The sequence below is a fragment of the Rhinoraja longicauda genome, chromosome 4 (genome assembly GCF_053455715.1).
Source record: "Rhinoraja longicauda isolate Sanriku21f chromosome 4, sRhiLon1.1, whole genome shotgun sequence".
NCBI classification, from domain to species: domain Eukaryota; kingdom Metazoa; phylum Chordata; class Chondrichthyes; order Rajiformes; family Arhynchobatidae; genus Rhinoraja; species Rhinoraja longicauda.
In genome coordinates this window covers 81,857,703-81,878,873 of record NC_135956.1, presented here as the reverse complement: position 1 = coordinate 81,878,873, position 21,171 = coordinate 81,857,703, and the positions used below count along the sequence as shown (strand labels likewise).

The 21,171-nt window shown below is 40.5% G+C and overlaps 1 protein-coding gene across 1 annotated transcript in view; it reads right to left on the bottom strand.

Annotated features, from left to right (window-relative positions):
* Positions 1 to 21,171, bottom strand: part of LOC144593221 (uncharacterized) — a 303,417-nt gene that overhangs the window by 122,999 nt on the left and 159,247 nt on the right. Inside the window, exons 14-17 of the mRNA XM_078398723.1 lie at positions 20,908 to 21,129; positions 13,228 to 13,458; positions 3,797 to 3,919; positions 1,657 to 1,941 (exon numbers count right to left, since the gene is read on the bottom strand). Coding sequence (XP_078254849.1) covers positions 1,657 to 1,941; positions 3,797 to 3,919; positions 13,228 to 13,458; positions 20,908 to 21,129 — 861 coding nt within the window. The remainder of the gene's footprint in view (positions 1 to 1,656; positions 1,942 to 3,796; positions 3,920 to 13,227; positions 13,459 to 20,907; positions 21,130 to 21,171) is intronic.

The window sequence follows — 21,171 nt, the reverse complement described above, 5'->3', positions numbered from 1 at the left end:
TACCGTATTAATGTTCTCTTCAGCACAGAACAATATTATTTCAAAAACTAAAAATCTTTCAAAATCAAATGATGTTAATTATGCCCAGGAAGGTTCAGAGGAATGTTCTCTTATGCACTCCCTGTACCCCTATGCAATTAGCAGCGTAGGTCCACCAATATTGGTAGATCAATGATATGACAATAGACAATAGACAATAGGTGCAGGAGTAGGCCATTCAGCCCTTCGAGCCAGCACCGCCATTCAATGCGATCATGGCTGATCACTCTCAATCAGTACCCCGTTCCTGCCTTCTCCCCATACCCCCTCACTCCGCTATCCTTAAGAGCTCTATCCAGCTCTCTCTTGAAAGCATCCAACGAACTGGCCTCCACTGCCTTCTAAGGCAGAGAATTCCACACCTTCACCACTCTCTGACTGAAAAAGTTCTTCCTCATCTCCGTTCTAAATGGCCTACCCCTTATTCTTAAACTGTGGCCCCTTGTTCTGGACTCCCCCAACATTGGGAACATGTTTCCTGCCTCTAATGTGTCCAATCCCCTAATTATCTTATATGTTTCAATAAGATCCCCCCTCATCCTTCTAAATTCCAGTGTATACAAGCCCAATCGCTCCAGCCTTTCAACATACGACAGTCCCGCCATTCCGGGAATTAACCTATGGAGTGCAGAAGGAATATTTTGATTGCAGAATTGCCTCTGGATCCCATGAAATCTCATGCCATCACGTCAAACACAGGACCTTTTCCTGATTTGCATCTACAATATTCCCTCAACACTTCTACATTAAAGACTACTTAGAAGAAACACTGAAGAAGAGTAAGGACCCACGAATGTCTAGACTGATCGAGTCTTGGAGGATCGAGCTGCCACAAATGTTCCACTGTAAATGATGAGTGATTCCACATGAAGAATGTATGTACTTTACCTAATCCTCACCAATTTATGTTACAGATGCACCTTTCTGTAACACGCTGGGTGGGAGTAATCTCTACATGGTTCTTTTGTCTTATTTTTACAGCAAGGACATCCGTCATTGCTTTGTGGCACCGCCATTAAGATGAATGGCATAGATTCAGGACAGATTTTGCTGCTTCAAACTGGCTCTCAATTGTGTTGTGGGCCCGAGCAGTAGGCAATATAAAATCTGCAGCTTCATGGCCCTGCATGCCTACTGAGCACCAAAAACATGGCAAAACCAGGCACTGGAATTCTTTTGTGGAATGTTACCTCCTCCTAATTTCTACTCCATATTTCTAATCAGTGCCCTATTCTCTCAGCCAATTGATGACTAAAGACATTGATTAAAGAGCATAAAAACATCAATACACTTTAACATTTATCTTTAATTATACAGGGTTGTCAATTGGATTATTTAAATCTTAACTTTTCATTTTTTCCTTTAACAAAAATACTTTGCACCAATCAGATCAGTAAGCGTTCTCATTTTGAACTGGACATTTCAAATGTTTTCTCTTATGTCAAAGCAGCCACAGCCAGACATAAAACCAGCTTTTTTTCCCACGAGTAGTAGTTCTACTCAATAACTAAAGACTGTAGTCTCTTTTTTGCTCTGGTTTATTTAATGTGCATTGGTCCTTCACTGAAGTTGCAATGAGCATTTTAATGATTGTCTTCATCATATGTGTAAACAGACCTGATCCATTTGATTGCAGCTTTTCTGAGAATCTTCAAGGTCATTTTCAAGTTGGGTAATTTGCTTTGATAGTTGTTCAAGTTCCAGGTTGTGTTTAGTTGCAGAGCTTGCTGCATTTAGATGAAGGGCTTTCAAGGCTTTGTCAAGCTTTTCCACTTCAAGTACATAGTTCTTTCGTTCATCTTCAGATTTAGTTATTTCTGCTCTGAGATCGAGTATGGTTTGTTCACATTCTCCGAGTCTATTAATTTTTTCATTACAGACATTTTTTACCGATTCAAGTTCCTGCCAACCGCACGATAAAACATGAAAAAAAAACAGAAAAAGGAAACATCACACAAGCTATCGACCACCATTTTGTTAATAACATTGTGCAAACCATCGGATTAGTAGATACCAATTATAAAAATATAGATATTAAATAAGTGGCAAATATTTTTACATTTTTTGTAATAGGCATAATGATGTAAAATATAATCATTAGGAGACTAATGCCTGTGCAAAACCATGATAAAATTGTTCATTTTATCAATGTCTGATCGATAAATATAAGATTTCTTTAAGTGAGTTGTTATAGTCTCAAACAAGGTGAGATCGTGGGAGTAGCTCAAACCAACTCAATGCATTGGCTGCATCATTTACGTTCTGCCTCAATTAGTTTACAATTAAAGAGAGAAGTTCAATGAGAAGGAAAATGTAAAATCGCTTGCTGGTTTGTACAACTGCTCAGTATCACTCCTATGAATATTATAAAGTTAGTCATATTCACATTACACCTATTACCTAAATAGGTCAGATTTCTGGAATAAGGGTCACTTTTGTCATGAATTACACATCTGATCTTATTTATTTACAAAAAGCTGGAGTAACTCAGCAGGTCAGGCAGCATCTCAGGAGAGAAGAAATGGGCGACGTTTCGGTTCGAGACCCTTCTTCAGAAATATATTTCTGCTCTACTAGAATGTAACATGCCAGGAGTGGCAACAATGAGAACTTTGGCTATCAATTTTGTTGTGGTGTGGGTGCAGGACATCATGGCCAGATCACTTTAAATGAAGGTAACAATTGCCCACATAAGGCTAACTTGCACTGCATTGTAAACCAATCAATATTATGGTCTACTCCACCTAGAATCAGGGCGGCACGGTGGCGCAGCGGTAGAGTTGCTGCCTTACAGCGAATGCAGCGCCGGAGACTCAGGTTCGATCCTGACTACGGGTGTTGTACTGTAAGGAGTTTGTACGTTCTCCCCGTGACCTGCGTGGATTTTCTCCGAGATCTTCGGTTTCCTCCCACACTCCAAAGACGTACAGGTATGTAGGTTAATTGACTGGGTAAATGTAAAAATAAATAAAAATTGTCCCTAGTGTGTGTAGGATAGTGTTAATGTGCGGGGATCGCTGGGCGGTGCGGACTTGGTGGGCCGAAAAGGCCTGTTTCCACGCTGTATCTGAAATAATGAAATATGAAAAAATATATATGAAATATGAAACTGTTTAAATTCCTCTCATTCAGAGCCCTCACCGAGTCAAAGATGAAATACTTTCATCAAAACACCGTCTTGGACAAGCTTTGACGTCAAAAATGATGCACAATGCACCAAGATTTATCCTCTTCAAAGAATTAAACCAATATTGGAAAGATAAAATAACAGCTTCAAACTTACATGCTTTTATACTTGGCTGGGAGTTAGCTCTCTATTTATATGAAAGTAGTAAATTCCAAAAGAACAAAACCCATTTAAAATGAAATAGCTATTTTGAAGCATAACTTGAAAGAAATGGGAATGTACTTCCAAGATGAACTTCATTTTGTTCCAAAGAATACATTTAAAGAATAACTGATACCACGATGGCACACTTAAAGAAATGCAATGCTTATGATTCAGACAATGACCAGAGAAATACTTTTACTTTGATTTGAACCCTCACAGATCATAGAATCATAAAAGTTTGGCATTACATGCAGTTTAATCAATAGTATTTGTTTTGAAGTCCTGCAACCTTCTGTTATTTTGTTTACAATTGCATTTGCAATGAAAGCTACAATAAATACAAATTCAAAGAAATATTGTGAGGTTAAAATAAAATTCAATTCTTTACAGAGATCTGATTTATTATTCAGTTAATGCAAAACTGACCTTCTCCAAGTAATCAACATGTGCAACTTGTCCAACATATTCTTCATTGGAATGACCGTGATTGATTTGATACTCTGCTAAGCCCGACTGGAGTTGTACAATTATTTCATCTTGTTCTGCGATCTAAGTAATAATGCATTGATAATTAGCATGACATATAATTTATACCATAACATATTTGGAGGGAAAAGTCAATGTTAAGTTTTGTGCATTCATGACTTTTCTTATATCTGACGCAATTATTCCCTGCTGGGCTTCTTTACCACGCTTAAGATGTAACAATTCAGCTGATAACGTTTCAGTCAGTCCTGAGATCCTAAAAAATATATCTATAATTGTTTCTAAAAGCTGTTGCAGTGTTTCCAATAATGGCAGAGTGCAATGCCCCTGCTGTTACTATCCAGAGATTATTTCTCTCATAACTGCACTTAACAGTTATCTTCTTTGGTTTTTATATCTTTCTACCACTCTTCCAAGGCCCACACATCCCAAGACTATTGTTGGAACATACAGTATTAACCACATGCTCAATATCTCACTTCCATATAAGGCGAGCCTCTCCTGCCACTACAGTCAAAGCTGTGATCTTCTGACATACTTTACATCTTCCTTGACCCAATACTACAAATTACTGCATCCTTTCACGACCAGTGCAGAGAAGGCACCGAACTATCCAAAATATTCTTTCGACTTTTTCAGGTGGGTAGTAATGTTGGTTTACTCAAGTAATGCAAACCAGGCTGGTAACAAACCAATAGTCTGTATTACATGCTATTTAGTTTTATTTTCTACTGACATCAATCACATTTATTAATGTTGTCTCTCAAATGTTATATGTTTAGTATCAGTCAACTGGAGGTATTGTAGATAAGGGTGAACAATACAGAAATGTCAGTCGATTTTAACAAAGGGAAGGCCTTTAATGAAGCCCATGAACATGGCTGGTTTAAAAGTTTCCAAATACACCAAGCCACACAGCAATCTCCCATCGGCTGGCATCTAAACCGCTCAACAGTTCAAGCAAAGATTCATGTATCTCCTCCAACTGCTGCTACTGTATTCTGTCCTCTCAATGTGGTCCCTCCGGCATTGGCAACCATTTTGCAGAGCATCGACGCCCTATCTGGAATAGCCAACTTGAGTTCCTGGTTCAACTCTCCTATTCCCGTTAACTTGTCTGTCCTTGGCCTTCTCAACTGCCATAGTGAGGGCAAATGCACAAACTAGACCCACAAAAATATAGATGGTTTGATAAGATTGTAGTTGGCACTAAAATGCGAGAAGTGGCTGACGGTCAAGAAAGCTGTCAAAGTATATTGTGGAATGTCGATCAGTTTACAGATATGTGCTGAGAAATGGCAGATGGAGTTTAATTCAAGCAAGTGTGAGGTGGTGCACTTTGCGATGTTGACTGTAAGGGGAAATTCCACAGTAATTACAAGACCCTCAACAGCATTGATGCACAGAGGAATCTTGAGGTCCAAATCCATAGCTCTCTGAACGTGGCAAAGGTAGATAGAGCGTTAAATAAGTCATATGGTATTGCTTGTCTTCACTGTTTGGGGCATTAATAATAATAATAATACATTTTATTTATACAGCGCTTTTCATATACTCAAAGACGCTTTACAGAGATTTTGAGAACATAGGGGAAATGAATAAATAGATAAATAAGTAAATAAATAAATGAACAGAGAAAGGAGACAGAAGGTGAGGTGACCTTCAGTAGTTTAAGGCAGTACTGAACAGGTGAGATTTCAGCGATGTTTTGAATGTGGTGAGTGTGGGGGAGTCTCTAATGGTTTGGGGTAGTGAGTTCCATAGGGTGGGAGCAGCGATGGAGAAAGCCCTGTCCCCCCAGGATCTGAGTTTAGTCCGGATGTGGGGGGATAGGAGATTGGCAGCGGCAGAGCGGAGGGTGCAGGTGGGAGTGTGCCTGTGGAGGAGGTCGGTCAGGTAGGATGGGGCCAGGTTATGGAGGGCTTTGTAGGTTATGAGGAGGATTTTGTACTGGATTCTCTGGGGGATGGGGAGCCAGTGGAGTTTATAAAGGACGGGGGTGATATGGTCACGGATCGAGGTGTGTGTGAGTAGACGGGCAGCGGAGTTTTGAATGTATTGAAGTTTATTGATGATTTTTGAGGGTGCGCCATAGAGGAGGCTGTTGCATTGACTATAATAGTCATGAAGAGCCATGATGCTGCTTTATAAAATGTTGCTCAGGCCATATTTGGAGGATTGCGTGCAGTTCCAGAAGGATGGGGAGCCTTTGCAGAGTGCAGAAGCTATAAGGAGAGGTTGGGATAATCGTGGATTGGTTTCTTTGCAATGCTGGAGGCACTCTGTGTTCTTTTCTCTCTTTCTGATTCATCCAGCTTCTTTCACCCCTCTTTTCCAACCTCCATTACCCAGTTTTTCTCAGTTCCGCCATCCACTTGGTTCCACCTGCCCACACCTATATACCTAACCTCATGAGTCTACTATCCTCCCCTCTACTGACTCTCTCTGCCCAGCATCCCTCCCTTATCTGGTTCTACTTATCACCTTCCTTACTTATCAAATTCCAAAAATCTTCTTGTGGTGCTAGTTTTCATCTCCGAGGCTCTGTCTCTACATCGTATAAGAAACGTATAAGATTATTAAGGGGTTGGACACGTTAGAGGCAGGAAACATGTTTCCAATATTGGGGGAGTCCAGAACAAGGGGCCACAGTTTAAGAATAAGGGGTAGGCCTTTTAGAACTGAGATGAGGAAAAACTTTTTCAGTCAGAGAGTTGTGAATCTGTGGAATTCTCTGCCTCGAAGGCAGTGGAGGCCAATTCTCTGAACGCATTCAAGAGAGAGCTAGATAGAGCTCTTAAGGATAGCGGAGTCAGGGGGGTATGGGGAGAAGGCAGGAACGGGGTACTGATTGAGAATGATCAGCCATGATCACATTGAATGGCGGTGCTGGCTCGAAGGGCCGAATGGCCTCCTCCTGCACCTATTGTCTATTGTCTATTATCCATCCTCTCACCCCACCAACCGGACTCCATCTGCCCCTATTTTTCCTCCTTATCTGTATCTGCCTAACGCCCACCAATTGCGGCCTCCCGACTTCAACCATCCCCTCCCCGCCCCTGTTCCAGCTGCCTATCATCGTCCCCCTCCTCTCTTGGTTCCACCTTGGTTCCACATTCTCAGTCCTGATGCAAGGTTGCGACCTAAAAAAGTTCAACCATTCTTCTGTCGCCACTCGACCCGCTGAGTTTCTTTCACAGTTTGTTTTTTTACTCCAAATTCCCGCATTTGCCATTTCCCGTGACCCCATAAATCATTCAATTAGGTACTGGGGCTTTGATGACTGTGAAAAACCTTCTCTATCTCTATCCTATCAAATTATTTAAAAATCTATGCCACTACATAAATTAATTTGAAAATACTCCCAACCCACTCATTGCTGCTGCATAATTGATTTAATAATTCCTGTTGATCTTATTTCATTAATATATCTCAGCAAAGGCACAATATATTTCTTCCTTTTATTTCATTAATAAATTTTAATCCAATTCTCTTGGGTTCAAGGTCTACTCTTTTTATTTAACCAATATATTTTGTAGGGGCCAATTTTTAATTTTTCAATTACTGAAATATAATTGGATGAAGTGACTACTATTTTTATTTAATTTAATAAGTTTGGGATAAGGTATGTTATAAATTGGCCACTGATTTTATTTCTACTAAATCATTCCATTAAATATTCACTATTCCTTCGCATTACTTTTGGGGGAATGATCCAGCACTGAAGGAAGCCATTTGGCCTATCTTGCCTCAGGCCCACTGACTTGCTCTTTTCCCATAACTACTGAAACTTCTTCCCTTCAATTATTTATCCAATTCACTCTTGTAAGTTATTACAGAACAAACTTCTGCTACCCCTTCAGATAATGCAATCTAAATCAAAACAAATTGCTCTGTAAATATTGATTTGATTTCTTTGCCAATTACCTTAAATCTGTACCCTGTCTTAACAGCCTTTCTGTCCATGACAATTATTCATTTTCCCTCTCAAAATATTTCAAGCCTTTAAAAACTCCTGTCAATCTTCTCTGTTCAAAGGGTAATAGCCCTATGTTCTCCAGAAAACTTTGAACATTTTATCTCTCCAAGGTCCTGTCGTCCTTCCCAAAGTGCATTTATCAGCTGAAGCCTAACCAATTTTATAAAAAAGACTTAGCATAACATCCTAGCTTTCCTGCAGTAAACCACCATTAATAAATCTAAGGATTCTGTTTGTCATTTCAACTTGTCCTGTCACATTCAAAGATTTGTGTACCTATGCTAAATGGTTTCTCTGTTTAAACACCCAAATGTATAACAGCAACTAACTGCTGGAAGAACTCAGCAGGTAAAGCAGCAACTGTGCATCCATGTTTTGGATTGAGACCTTGCATCAGAACCATAGTTTAATACTGGTTTAACTCTAATTCCTTTTCTGAATCGGGTTGCAATTTTTTCAAACCTCAACCCTCTGGCAATACTCCCATATCTAAAGAGAATTGGAAGATTGAAACCAAAGCCTCTGAGACTGTCATTCCTACATTCCACAATAATCTCTGAGATGCTCAAACTGGACCAGGTGATACTTCTATTTTGAGCATTGCTTATGTTTTAAGTATTGTCCCATCTAGTTACCTTCTCCTCCATCGTGGCACTGTAGGGAAGACAAATCTAAATTATTCATTCAGGCACCTGAGCAATTCCCTTGGTCTACACAAAATTCCTTCACCTAAAAAAAAAGTTTTAGGTTTAATTTTACACTCTCCACTAGTACAGTGCTGCCTGATCCCCTAACATTTTGTTTTAACATTTCGTTTGTTCTTTCTGTAGTAAGCTTGGTCCTCGACTTATAATAAACCATAAGAATCCCATAAATTATGTTAAATTTAATTTAGACTTTCCAGGCAAAATTAGAAAATGGTCACAGGGATCACAAAATGTGATCAGCCTAAATGCAGCAATTACAATACAGCTTCTACTGGTGTTTTCCACACTGTTCATTGAGAGTGCATAAGCATTGGGACTCTAGTTAAAGTTAGCTTGCTTGAGTTGTTTGGTGGAGGGGGAGAGAGGGGAAGGACAGGGTGATGGGAACCAGGTTATGCGGGCACACATAAAATGATTGTGATCAGGGAAACTGTGACGTAGGTGATGTGGCAAGGAAAAGTGCACTCAAAGGTCTTCTAATGCTATGCTGGAGGCATTACTGCAAGACCTGGGAATGAGAAATGCCCCCATGTCAATGGAATTCATGAGGTCTTGCAGATACCTATTTAAAAAAGGCCCCAGCAGCAATGTAAAAATATAAATGAAGAGGTCACTGGTAGGACTTAAGTCCCATAACAAGTTTCAATAATTTACCCAATTACCTATTGCTTCTCCAAATGTTCCAATCACATCAACCAAAACAATAGGCACAGTCTCAGCTCAATTCAAGACTTCCAGTGATTTCCCTTCTAATGACCTCTAGCAATCGGAATTTATGTGCTTCTATGTCCTCTCATTCAGTGAGCTTTTTAATTGAGACAATGCTTAAATGGGAATAAACATAGGCTGGCAAGCACTGGATAGAATAGATGAATGTCATTTGGTACAATTGCCAACTGAAACCAACTTTGGATCATTTCAAGTTCGAGGATAGTAATACGAGATCCTCGACAACGCTCTTGGGGTATTCCAGTCTAGAGTTGACAATAACATGGATGAAGGTTTCAGCAGCAGATGAGCTGAGGAAAGGCAAGGTTGGACAATGCAAGTAATGTTGGAGTAGGCAGACCTACTGTGTAAATGATATTAGCAGAATTGTTTCGCAGTTGTTATCTGAAAAGTGCATGAAAGGTTTGTTGACAAAATGAAATATATATCTTGAATTGTCAAAAATGGAAATACTGCAAAAGAGTTTCTGAATAATGTTTCTTGAAGTTGTGTAAATGCAAGGACTGCTACATGATGTTCATCACGGTATGTATGAATCATTCTATAGAATAGATCTCGGGCTTGTAAGGAACAGTTAAAATGGCTATAGATAAAATAAATTGTGCCCCACAATGTAATGGGATTCTATGAATGTGGCTTCATCGAACAAGGAAGGGTGGATTTTTGAAAAGTACCCTATTAAAGTTACATGCAGACTTCTGTTGACTAATGGTCATAGATTTAATGACATGTTGACTTGACTAACTGAATGGTGGGAAGCAATGCAGAAGACAAGAACAATTTAGAAAATCAACAAAGTAGATTCTGCATCCTTGTCATTTTTAAAATATATTTTGTTTTCTTAATTCTATTACAATACATGATGATTAGATAAAAAGAACTTGAAATGTTGGAAATGTTCAGCAGATTTGAGGGAGAAACAGGCGATAGATTTTTCAACAGAGGTTCATTGGTGAATTAAATCAACTAATTAAGTAACTGCAGATAAAACATAAAAGTAATTGGCAAGGATAAGATACGTATCTGGTATCAAATTAAAAATGCCATCTGGATCAAGCAGGATTTAAGAGTGGGCCATGCAGTTTGCATAGATTGTGTTTGTTGAATTGTTCTTACGTCATATATGTTGCCTCACCATGTTGTGATTGAAGTATGCGTAATATTGGAGTTTAGAAGAAAAATGTCTCGTTAACTTGCAATTAATTCTGCATAGAAGGACTTTTGGAGGAATTGTGAGTAACATCTCCCAATAAAAACTTAATCGCCTATTTTTATGATTTTTGTCTTTTCAAAATTTGTTGTGTCAAGAAGTAACTTGTGTCACCTAAAAATAAGCATCATATGCTTAAGAGGCCATTGATACAACAGACAAAATTTATGAAATGATGACAACATTGGTGTTATATCTAAAAAAATGAATTTAAATAGACCACATTTCAGAACTGAAAAGTTTATAGTTGGGAAATAAAAACAAGACCAAAGCCTATAAAATCTCTGGCAATGATAATATGAGGTATTGGGTATTTGTTAAGTCAACAACATGGAAACAGATAGAGTACAAAATTAATAAGCAGCTAGCTGTTTGATGTAATACTGGTTAGATCTGCAATGTCAGATTTATGCCTGGCCTGCAAGTTGTAAATCTTCCCCATGGAATAAGTTCCCATCAAAATGCAATTAAAGTTATATTAACTAACATCTTAAAAACAAATATTTGGTGATTGTTTAGATTAAAAGCGTGGATTAGAAGAATATTCATATGAGACAATCAAATATTCTTCAAAATATGTTGATTCAGATTCCAACAGGAACAAAGAAATGTCATCTGTGCAAAGCAATTAATTAACTTACGTCCATGACTTTTTAATTAATTTTTGGTTTTGTAAGAAAAGCCACATCATATCTGATGGATGATTAACATTGTATGATATTGAAATTGAACTGAACTGGAAATGAAAATAGTGATGGGCTAATGCTACAATTCAGCTTTTTTAGATCTCAGAGCCAGGCAATACTGTGCATTGGCTCGGTGTAAAGTAACGTATGTGTATTAACTCTAAAGACTGTGGAGGTCTAAAGTACTTTCTGAAATATTTGTGCACCAACTGAAATTCACTGATGTATTTGTTGAGTTTTTAATGTAAACTTACCATTCAAGAGTTCAATAATAAATGTCATTTTCCTATATATGCTGGTTAAACATTAAAGAAGTTCCAATTTTCCTAAAACAATTCATTCAATAATTTGTGCACCAACTGACTTATTTTGGATAGTTAATGCATCTGTCAGAAATGGGCAATGACCTAATTGAATATATCAAAACTGGACTTCTTTGATCCAGTGGGAACCTGAAGACATTTTAACTTCCTCCAATTAAATGAGAGCAAGTCTGAGGTCATCCTATTCGGCCCCCCCCGACTCCATCAAATCGATAACAGGCAGTCTTGGAAGTCTATCCTGCCTAGTCAAACCGCATGTCAAAAACCTCGGCATGATATTTGACTCTGCATTAAAATTTGATAAGCAAGTCAACGCTGTGGTAAAAGCCAGCTTCTTCCAACTTCGAACCATAGCTAAAATCAAACCTTTCCTCCAATTCGACGACACAGAAAAAATAATTCACGCTTTCATTTCCTCCCGCCTAGACTACTGCAACTCCCTATACACTGGGATCAGCCAATCTTCCCTGTCCCCCCTGCAACTGGTCCAAAACGCAGCAGCGAGACTCCTGACGGGTATCCGTAAAAGGGACCACATCACCCCGATTCTGGCCTCTCTCCACTGGCTCCCTGTATGGTACAGAATCAACTTCAAGCTCCTCCTATTCATGTATAAAGCCCTAAATGGACATCCTCCCCCCTACATCAAAAATCTTCTAACCCCCCTCCCTAACTCCAGGTCCCTCAGGTCGGCCGACTTGGGGCTACTCACTATCCCGCGGTCTAGGCTTAAGCTCAGGGGTGACCGCGCTTTTGCGGTTGCAGCTCCTAGACTGTGGAACAGCATCCCTCTCCCCATCAGAACTGCCCCCTCCATCGACTCCTTTAAGTCCAGGCTCAAAACCTATTTCTACTCCCTAGCGTTTGAGGCTCATTGAGGAGGCGCTGTGAACTGTTTGCGTGCTACTGTATGTTTCATTTTTTTCCTTAGTACCTAATCAGATGTACAGCACTTTGGTCAACGTGGGTTGTTTTTAAATGTGCTATACAAATAAAATTGACTTGACTTGACTTGACTTCTACATTGAAGGGAATGTATTAGCATGGAGAGAGGATATATTACCAGAAAGAAAACATGCAGACTGGACACAAGGGTCATTTTCAGGCTACCAAACAGCATGGGGATTAGTGCTGGAGCCACAGCTATTTACAACTTATGCAAATGATTCAGATAAAGTGACCAAGCACATTGAATCCAAGTGTGCTGATGATCCAAAGATAGTAAGGAGAATAAGTTGTAAAGAGAACACAAAGTGTTTCATAAGCGATATAGATGGACCATGTAAGTGACCGAAAAGATGACAGATGAGTATAATGCAGGAGCGTATGTGGTTATCCACTTTGGTAGGAAGAATGTAAAAATTGAAAATCATTATTTAAATGGTGGAGAACTCTGGGTGATATTCTGCAAAACAAAAAAACCCAGAAGATTAGCATGCAGCTGTAACAAAGTGGAAAGCAAATGAAATGTTATTAATTGAATGTTTAATGCATTACTGAAGCACAGCATCACGGAGTGGTCACAGTATGGGAAGATGCCATTCAACTCATCAAGACACTGCTAGCTCTCTGCAGGTCCCACTAATCTCAAACTCCCCATAAATGAAATCCATTTACACACAGTTATAGACATTGAGCACCTTTACCCTCAACTACCACTAGTTCAATATTTCAGCAACTTTACTTCAATAGGTTTCAATCTGGCTACAACACAAATAATAAATGAAATATTTCAACCTCCATTTGCATCTTCTGGGCCTCATCATTTAACCTCTGGATTAATTCTTCGCACTGCTGAATGTGGTCCTTGTTGCTCTGTAGGTCCATTTGACTTCCATTCAATCGTTCCGACAGCTGATCAATCATTTCTTCGCAAGTTTCCATTTGGCTGCATTTTTGTTCATGTTGACGTTGCAAAGTCACCAAATCAGCTTTTAAATTACAAATAGCTTGATTTGCCTCAAATACCTGGAAATATCAATTTTCGGGATTAAATAATCCAAATTCTAAAACATCATTTACTTATGAATTTAAATATATAGTTTAGTTTAGAGATACAGCATGGAAACAGGCCTTTCAGCCCACCAAGTCCATGCTGACCACTGATTACCTGCCCTCTAGTTCTATGTTATCCCACTTTCGCTTCCGATGCACCAGGGACAATTTACAGAAGCCAATTAACCTACAAACCTGCACGTCTTTGTGATGTGGAAGGAAACCGAAGCACCTGAAGAAAACCCATGCAGTCTCAGGGAGAATGTACAAACTCTGCACAGACAGCACCCAAAGTCAGGATTGAACCTGGCCATTGGTGGGTGTGAGGCAACAGCTCGACTGCTGCAGCACTGCACTGCCTCATCTTTACATCCTAGTGTCATAGAAGAGTATCCACTCCAGAACCATGAACATTAATTTCCTCTCCACCAGCGCACCATACCTGCAACATATACACCGACAAATGCACTGTGATTACTCGGCCAGCTCCACCACCAGAACCGCCCAAACGTACGATTCCTGCTGCTAAGAAGGTCAAGGCTACTAGGTACGTGGAGGCACCATCTGGCCATCCTCTATTCAAACATGGAAATATTTCATTGTTTCTTCATCCTCCCTGGATCTAAATTTTGGAACTCACTACCTAGCAGAAAGACTGTAACATTTCAAGATGGCTCAAAGACAATTAGCTATTGCCAATAAATGCTGGCTTTGCCATTGACACCCGTACCTCAAAAAATGCATAATAAAAAACTACAATGCTTCTACATGGTGTGGATATACATCATATCCAGAAGCTGTCAACTGGGCATCAATGTGGTGCTGTGTACCATAAGACACAACAAAAAATAGAAAGTTGTATTCATGACTTATCCTTTACTCTCCCACTTTAGATTAAAGTTCAGATATGGTTCAGTGGAGGGTCCTGCAGGCAGCATCACTTGGTGGCCCTAGGAAGTATGTGCTATCCTTGAGAAGTTAAATTGGTATCAAACAGCAAAAGCAGAATGCAATAGACAGAGCAAGAAATCATCCAATTAAAAAAATCAGCTCGAAGGACTACAGTCGTACAACCATGGGTCATAGTTTCAAAATAAAGGATCAGCCACTCAGGACAGAGATAAGGAGAATTGTTTTCACCTGTGACTTGATATAGAACAAACATTGGACAGTACAGCACAAGAACAGGCCTTTTGGCCCACAGTGTCTGTGCCGAACGTGATGCCAAGACCATCACTTATTCACCTGCACATAACCCATATCCCTCCATATCCACATGCCCATCCAAAAGCCACTAATGTATCTACAATAGCACATATATAAATATCTAAGCTTATGAGTGCCATAGATATAGAGTCAAAATCTTTCCCCCATGTAAGGATTTTTTAAATAAGGGGACATGGGTTTAAGATGATAGGAAGGAGCTTTAAAGAGGATTTGAGGGGAAAGATTTTTTTACACAGAGAATGGTTGATATCTGTAACCCATTGTCAGAACAGGTGATGGAGTCAAATTCAATTACTATGTTTTAGAGGCATTTAGATAGGTACTCAATCAGGCACTGTTTAGAAGAATTTGGTGCTAATGTAGGCAAATGGCATTAGTGTAGATTAGCAAGAAAGGTTGGCATGGACGTGGTGGGACAAAGGGCCCAATTCTGTACTGGGCAAGTTTATGACGATGACTTCTTGAATATTTAAAATTCTCTATTCAAGGTGCTGAGCAGATTAAGTTATAGAGTATATTCCAGTCAGAGATGGATAGATTTCTAGATATTAAAGGAACCAAGCGATTCTTCATGCTTCCTCAGCAAGGCATATTCAAGGATGAACCTTCACACAGAGAGTGGTGAGTCTGTTGAATTCTCTGCCACAGAAGGTAGTTGAGGCCAGTTCATTGGCTATATTTAAGAGGGAGTTAGATGTGGCCCTTGTGGCTAAAGGGATCAGGAGGTATGGAGAGAAGGCAGGTACAGGTTACTGAGCTGGATGATCAGCCATGATCATATTGAATGGCGGTGCAGGCTCGAAGGGCCGAATGGCCTACTCCTGCACCTATTTTCTATGTTTCTATGTTTCTCTGCTCTTCCATCAGGTAGATGGTGCATAAGTTTGAAAACGCATACCTCCAGATTCAAACAAAAGCTTTTCACTGTACCTCGGTACATATGACAACACTAAACTAAATAACTGTGGGGGAACTGAAGGAAGGTGATACTGAAGAAATAAAAATCAGCCATAATCTCATTGAAAGGCACTGTGGGCATGGGAGGCAGTAGAGCTGTTGCCTCACATCCACCAACGGCCAGGTTCAATCCTGACTTTGGGTGCTGTCTGTGCAGAGTTTGTACATTCTCCCTGAGACTGCATGGGTTTTCTTCAGGTGCTCCGGTTTCCTTCCACATTACAAAGACGTGCAGGTTTGTAGGTTAATTGGCTTCTGTAAATTGTCCCTGGTACATAGGAAGCGAAAGTGGGATAACATAGAACTAGTGGGCAGGTAATCAGTGGGCATGAGAGGTCTTCTTCTACTTCTAATTCCGAGAATTACTAGGTTAATTCCCGGAATGGCGGGACTTTCATATGTTGAAAGACTGGAGCGACTAGGCTTGTATACACTGGAATTTAGAAGGATGAGAGGAGATCTTATCGAAACGTATAAGATTATTAAGGGGTTGGACACGTTAGAGGTAGGAAACATGTTCCCAATGTTGGGGGAGTCCAGAACAAGGCGCCACAGTTTAAGAATAAGGGGTAGGCCATTTAGAACTGAGATGTGGAAAAACTTTTTCAGTCAGAGAGTTGTGAATATGTGGAATTCTCTGCCTCAGAAGGCAGTGGAGGCCAATTCTATGAATGCATTCAAGAGAGAGCTGGATAGAGCTCTTAAGGATAGCGGAGTCAGGGGGTATGGGGAGAAAGCAGGAACGGGGTACTGATTGAGAATGATCAGCCATGATCACATTGAATGGCGGTGCTGGCTCGAAGGACCGAATGGCCTCCTCCTGCACCTATTGTCTATTGTCTATTGAGATGCTGTGGTCAGTTCTGTCACGTCCAGGTATATGTGATGGTAGACAAATAAAAATCTTATAAAAGGAGAAAACTCCGTAAACAATTCAAGCTTCATAAACTTCCCAACATCTGGCAAAGCTGGCATCTGCCTTATGTTATGAAAACTGCCCTTTTTTTGTCCTGTTCAGTACAAATGCAAATTTGTTTATTATGTCTCCAACATTAGGGCGGCACGGTAGCGCAGCGGTAGAGTTGCTGCTTTACAGCGAATGCAGCGCCGGAGACTCAGGTTCGATCCTGACTACGGGTGCTGCACTGTAAGGAGTTTGTACGTTCTCCCCGTGACCTGCGTGGGTTTTCTCCGAGATCTTCGGTTTCCTCCCACACTCCAAAGACGTACAGGTATGTAGGTTAATTGGCTGGGTAAATGTAAAAATTGTCCCTAGTGGGTGTAGGATAGTGTTAATGTACGGGGATCACTGGGCGGCAAGGACTTGGAGGGCCGAAAAGGCCTGTTTCCGGCTGTATATATATGATATGATATGATATGATTTACTCTCACGCGCCAGCAACATTCTGAAAGATGTCATCCGACTGTTCTTAACAATAATCTGCTCAACACTGCTTCATTCAGGTATCTGCAAGACCGAGTCAACTCCAGACATCATCACAGCTTTGGTTTAAATATATCGAGCATGAACCCATCATGTAAATGATTATTTGAAAATAATTCAATCACATTAGAGTGCTGGAAAATGAAGAGATCTACGCAGTTACTAATCAACCTGATGATTAAAGAGGAGCCTTTCTAACATGCATTTTTATACTTCTGTTCACATAAGATACAGTATATAACCTTTGATTGGTTTTTGAGAAAAATCTTACAACTCAATGCCTGTTTTAAATTTTTCATAGGTTTTTGCAATAATATGATTGCTTGCTCTATCAAACCAGGTGGTTGCAGTCACCTACATTATCCATTGGGAATTTTACAACAACCCGTGCCAAAATCTCAAATCAATGAATCCAAGGTGTAATGTCCAATGTTGCTCTAATTCTAATTTCAATCTGCTGCAGGAAGCTGGACCTGCAGTCTCATCTGGAATGCCTCTGTACGACATATGATCTGTTGGATGCATTACTCCTTCCATCCTGAACTTTACAGAATATTCATTGGTAGAACCCACCTCCAGTAATGCAGCCTAAGTTTCCTGCCATTCAAATTCCTCGCTATGTCTAAATAACATGGATAGAATTTCCACTTCACAAGTAATTATAAAGAAAATGTGTTCACTGTCAAAATTAATTGTTTGCTCAGACTTCCACTCTAGCTCATTTGATAATTGTTGGACACAAGGAAAATCAGTGCAAACAGTTTTATAATAATGTAATTCTTCTTAAATTGAAATTGTCTTAATAAAGTTAAAAATGAGATAATCAGAGAAAAAACAAACATTACAAAATCAGTCTACTCCAACATGTACTTAATTTGATTTTAAATCATTCAAACTGCCCAGAATACCAAGTCAAGATCATTGATCAGAACAAAATAAACAGTTTTTAAACATTTTGATCAAAATAAAAGACACACATAATTTAGGCAAATATTTGTGGTGTAGAACTAAGTTTTGTCATGCTTCTGGACTGTGATCAGTAACGGTCTTAAGAATCAATAGACAATAGACAATAGGTGCAGGAGGAGGCCATTCGCCATCCCACTAAATTCAGCCACATTTTGCATGTCTTTTCCATAAAAGCTATAATGTTGAAAAAAGACCCGAAGCATAAACTGAGATTCACTGGAGCAGTGCAGAAGGCTGAACACAGAGAGGTCAGAGTAGACATTGTATGAAGAATTAAAGTGGTGCAAGATCAGAGCCGCAAACACGATTGTGAAGAGAATAGACGTCTTCTCAATCATCTTGTGCTTTCCCCTTTACAGATGCTCCTGAACTTACGATGCTTCGACTTACCATATTTCGACTTTACGATGGTGCAAACGCCGGGCAACGGCAGCAAGCCACAGCTCGCTTCCGGTCACGTGATCAGGTATATTAAATGCGTTTCGACTTAAGATGTTTTCGGTTTACGATGGGTTTATCATAAGTAACCCCATCGTAAGTTGAGGAGCAACTGGGTATAGAGGAGGCTTAGAGAACAATGAAAATAGTAGAGTCATAGAGTGATACAGTGTGGAAACAAGCCTTTCGGCCCAACTTGCCCACACCGGCCAACATGTCCCAGCTACACTAGTCCTACTTGCCTGGTCCATATCCCTCCAAACCTGTCCTATCCATGTACCTGTCTAACTGTTTCTTAAATGATGGGATAGTCCCAGCCTCAACTTTCTCCTCTGGCAGTTTGTTCCATACACCCACCACCCTTTGTGTGAAAAAGTTACCCCTCGGATTCCTATTAAATCTTTTCCCCTTCACCTTCAACCTATGTCCTCTGGTCCTCGATTCTCCTACTCTGGGCAAGAGTGTCTTCCGGCACCTCTCCTGTATTTAAGGACGACTTGTAAATTTCAACCAGGACTCCCGCAATTTTCCCTCACGTTTCCCGCAATGTCCCGGGATATATCTGATCAGGCCCTGGAGATTTGTCTACCTTCATACACGATAGTACCTTCAGTACTTCTTTGACAGTAATACTAACTGCTCTCAAGCCACTTCCATTGACTGCCCCAAGTTCCTCCGATCTACTGTCTTTCTCCTCAGTAAGATGGTACCGCAGCGGTAGAGTTGCTGCTTTACAGCGAATGCAGCGCCGGAAACTCAGGTTCGATCCTGACTACGGGTGCTGCACTGTAAGGAGTTTGTACGTTCTCCCCGTGACCTGCGTGGGTTTTCTCCGAGATCTTCGGTTTCCTCCCACACTCCAAAGACGTACAGGTATGTAGGTTAATTGGCTGGGTAAATGTAAAAATTGTCCCTAGTGGGTGTAGGATAGTGTTAATGTACGGGGATCACTGGGCGGCACGGACTTGGAGGGCCGAAAAGGCCTGTTTCCGGCTGTATATATATGATATGATATGATAAATACAGAGGAGAAATACTCATTGAGGACCTTGCCCATCTCCTGTGGCTCCACATAGAGGTGACTGCTTTGATTCCTGAGAGGTCCCACTCACTCTCAAGTTCCCCTTTTCCCCCTTATGTATTTATAAAATCTTTTGGGATTGTCCTTAATGCTACCCGCCAGAGCTATCTCCTGGCCCCTTTTTGCCCTTCTGATCTCCTTTTTCAGTTTACTCCTTAGTTCCCGAAACTCCTCCAAGGACGCACATGATCCCAGCTGCCAATACCTGTCCCATGCATCCTTCTTGTTTTCGACCAATGCCTCAATTTCCCTCGTCAGCCAAGCTTCCTTACGTTTGCCTGTTTTGCCCTTCACTCTAACGGGAACGTATGTATCCTGAGCATTTGTCAGCACACTTTAAAAACATCCCACTTGGCCGATGTTCCTTTCCCCTCAAATAACCTGCTCCAGTCAACTTGAGCGAGACCTTCTCTCATACCCTCAAAGTTGGCCTTACCCCAGTTGAGCATTTTAACACGTGGACCCTCTCTGTCCCTATCCATAACTATCTTAAACCTAATCGAACTGTGGTCATTAGTCCCAAAAGACTCCTCCACAAACACTTCATTAACTTGCCCTTCCCAATTTCCCAATGCTAGATTAAGTGTTGCCCTCTCACGTGTTGGGACCTCTACAAACTGCTTGAGAAAACACTCCTGAACACTTTTGAGGAATCGCACCCCATTTAAACCCTTCACACTATGATTTTCTCAGTCAATATTGAGAAAGTTAAAATCCCCTACTACAACAACCTTATTTGACCTGCAGCTGTCTGCAATCTCCTGGCATATTTGTTCTTCTAATTCCCATTGACTATTCGGGGGTCTGTAGTACACCCCCAACAAGATGATCATCCCTTTCTTGTTCTTCAGCTCCACCCAAATAGCCTCACTAGACGAACTGTCCGTAATGTCACCTCTGACCACTGCCGTGACATCCTCCTCTTTTTCCCTCACCCCTGTCTCTCCTGAAGCTCCTGTACCCCGAAACATTGAGCTGCCAGTCCTGCCCCTCCTTCAATCAGGTTTCAGTCATGGCTACAACTTCCCAGTCGCTTGTCCCTATCCATGCCCTAAGGTCACCTGCCTTTCCCGTCAGGCCCCTTGCATTGACATACGTGCAATTTAAACCTCGCTCTCTGCCTTTCACCTGCCTATTCTGTCCACCCCCTATACCAACTTCTAACCTCTCACCTGTTATTGTCCTGTATGAGACCCTACTCCCCCCCCCCCCCCCCCCCCCGCTGAGTTACTCCAGCATTTTGTGATACCTTCATATAATGAATGTAATTTAGCAACAAACGGGGTAGTTAAACATAATGATGTACCTGACGATTTGATTTGTCTTCAAGACTTTTCACATGATTCTCCAGGTCACGTATTCTATCAGTGCTTGCCTGATATTTCTGTTTGTATAGATCTGCTGTGGATTCAGAAATAAGTGCCTGATTGTGACTTTCTGTAACTTTATTCCGTAGATGGTCAATTTGCTCTTTTAAATGCATCTGCTCAGAATTCTGTTTTTGGATGGTGTCTTCATGCTTTTCAACCTGTAAAGAAAATAGTTTGGCTAACGATGGAGCTGTTTAGTT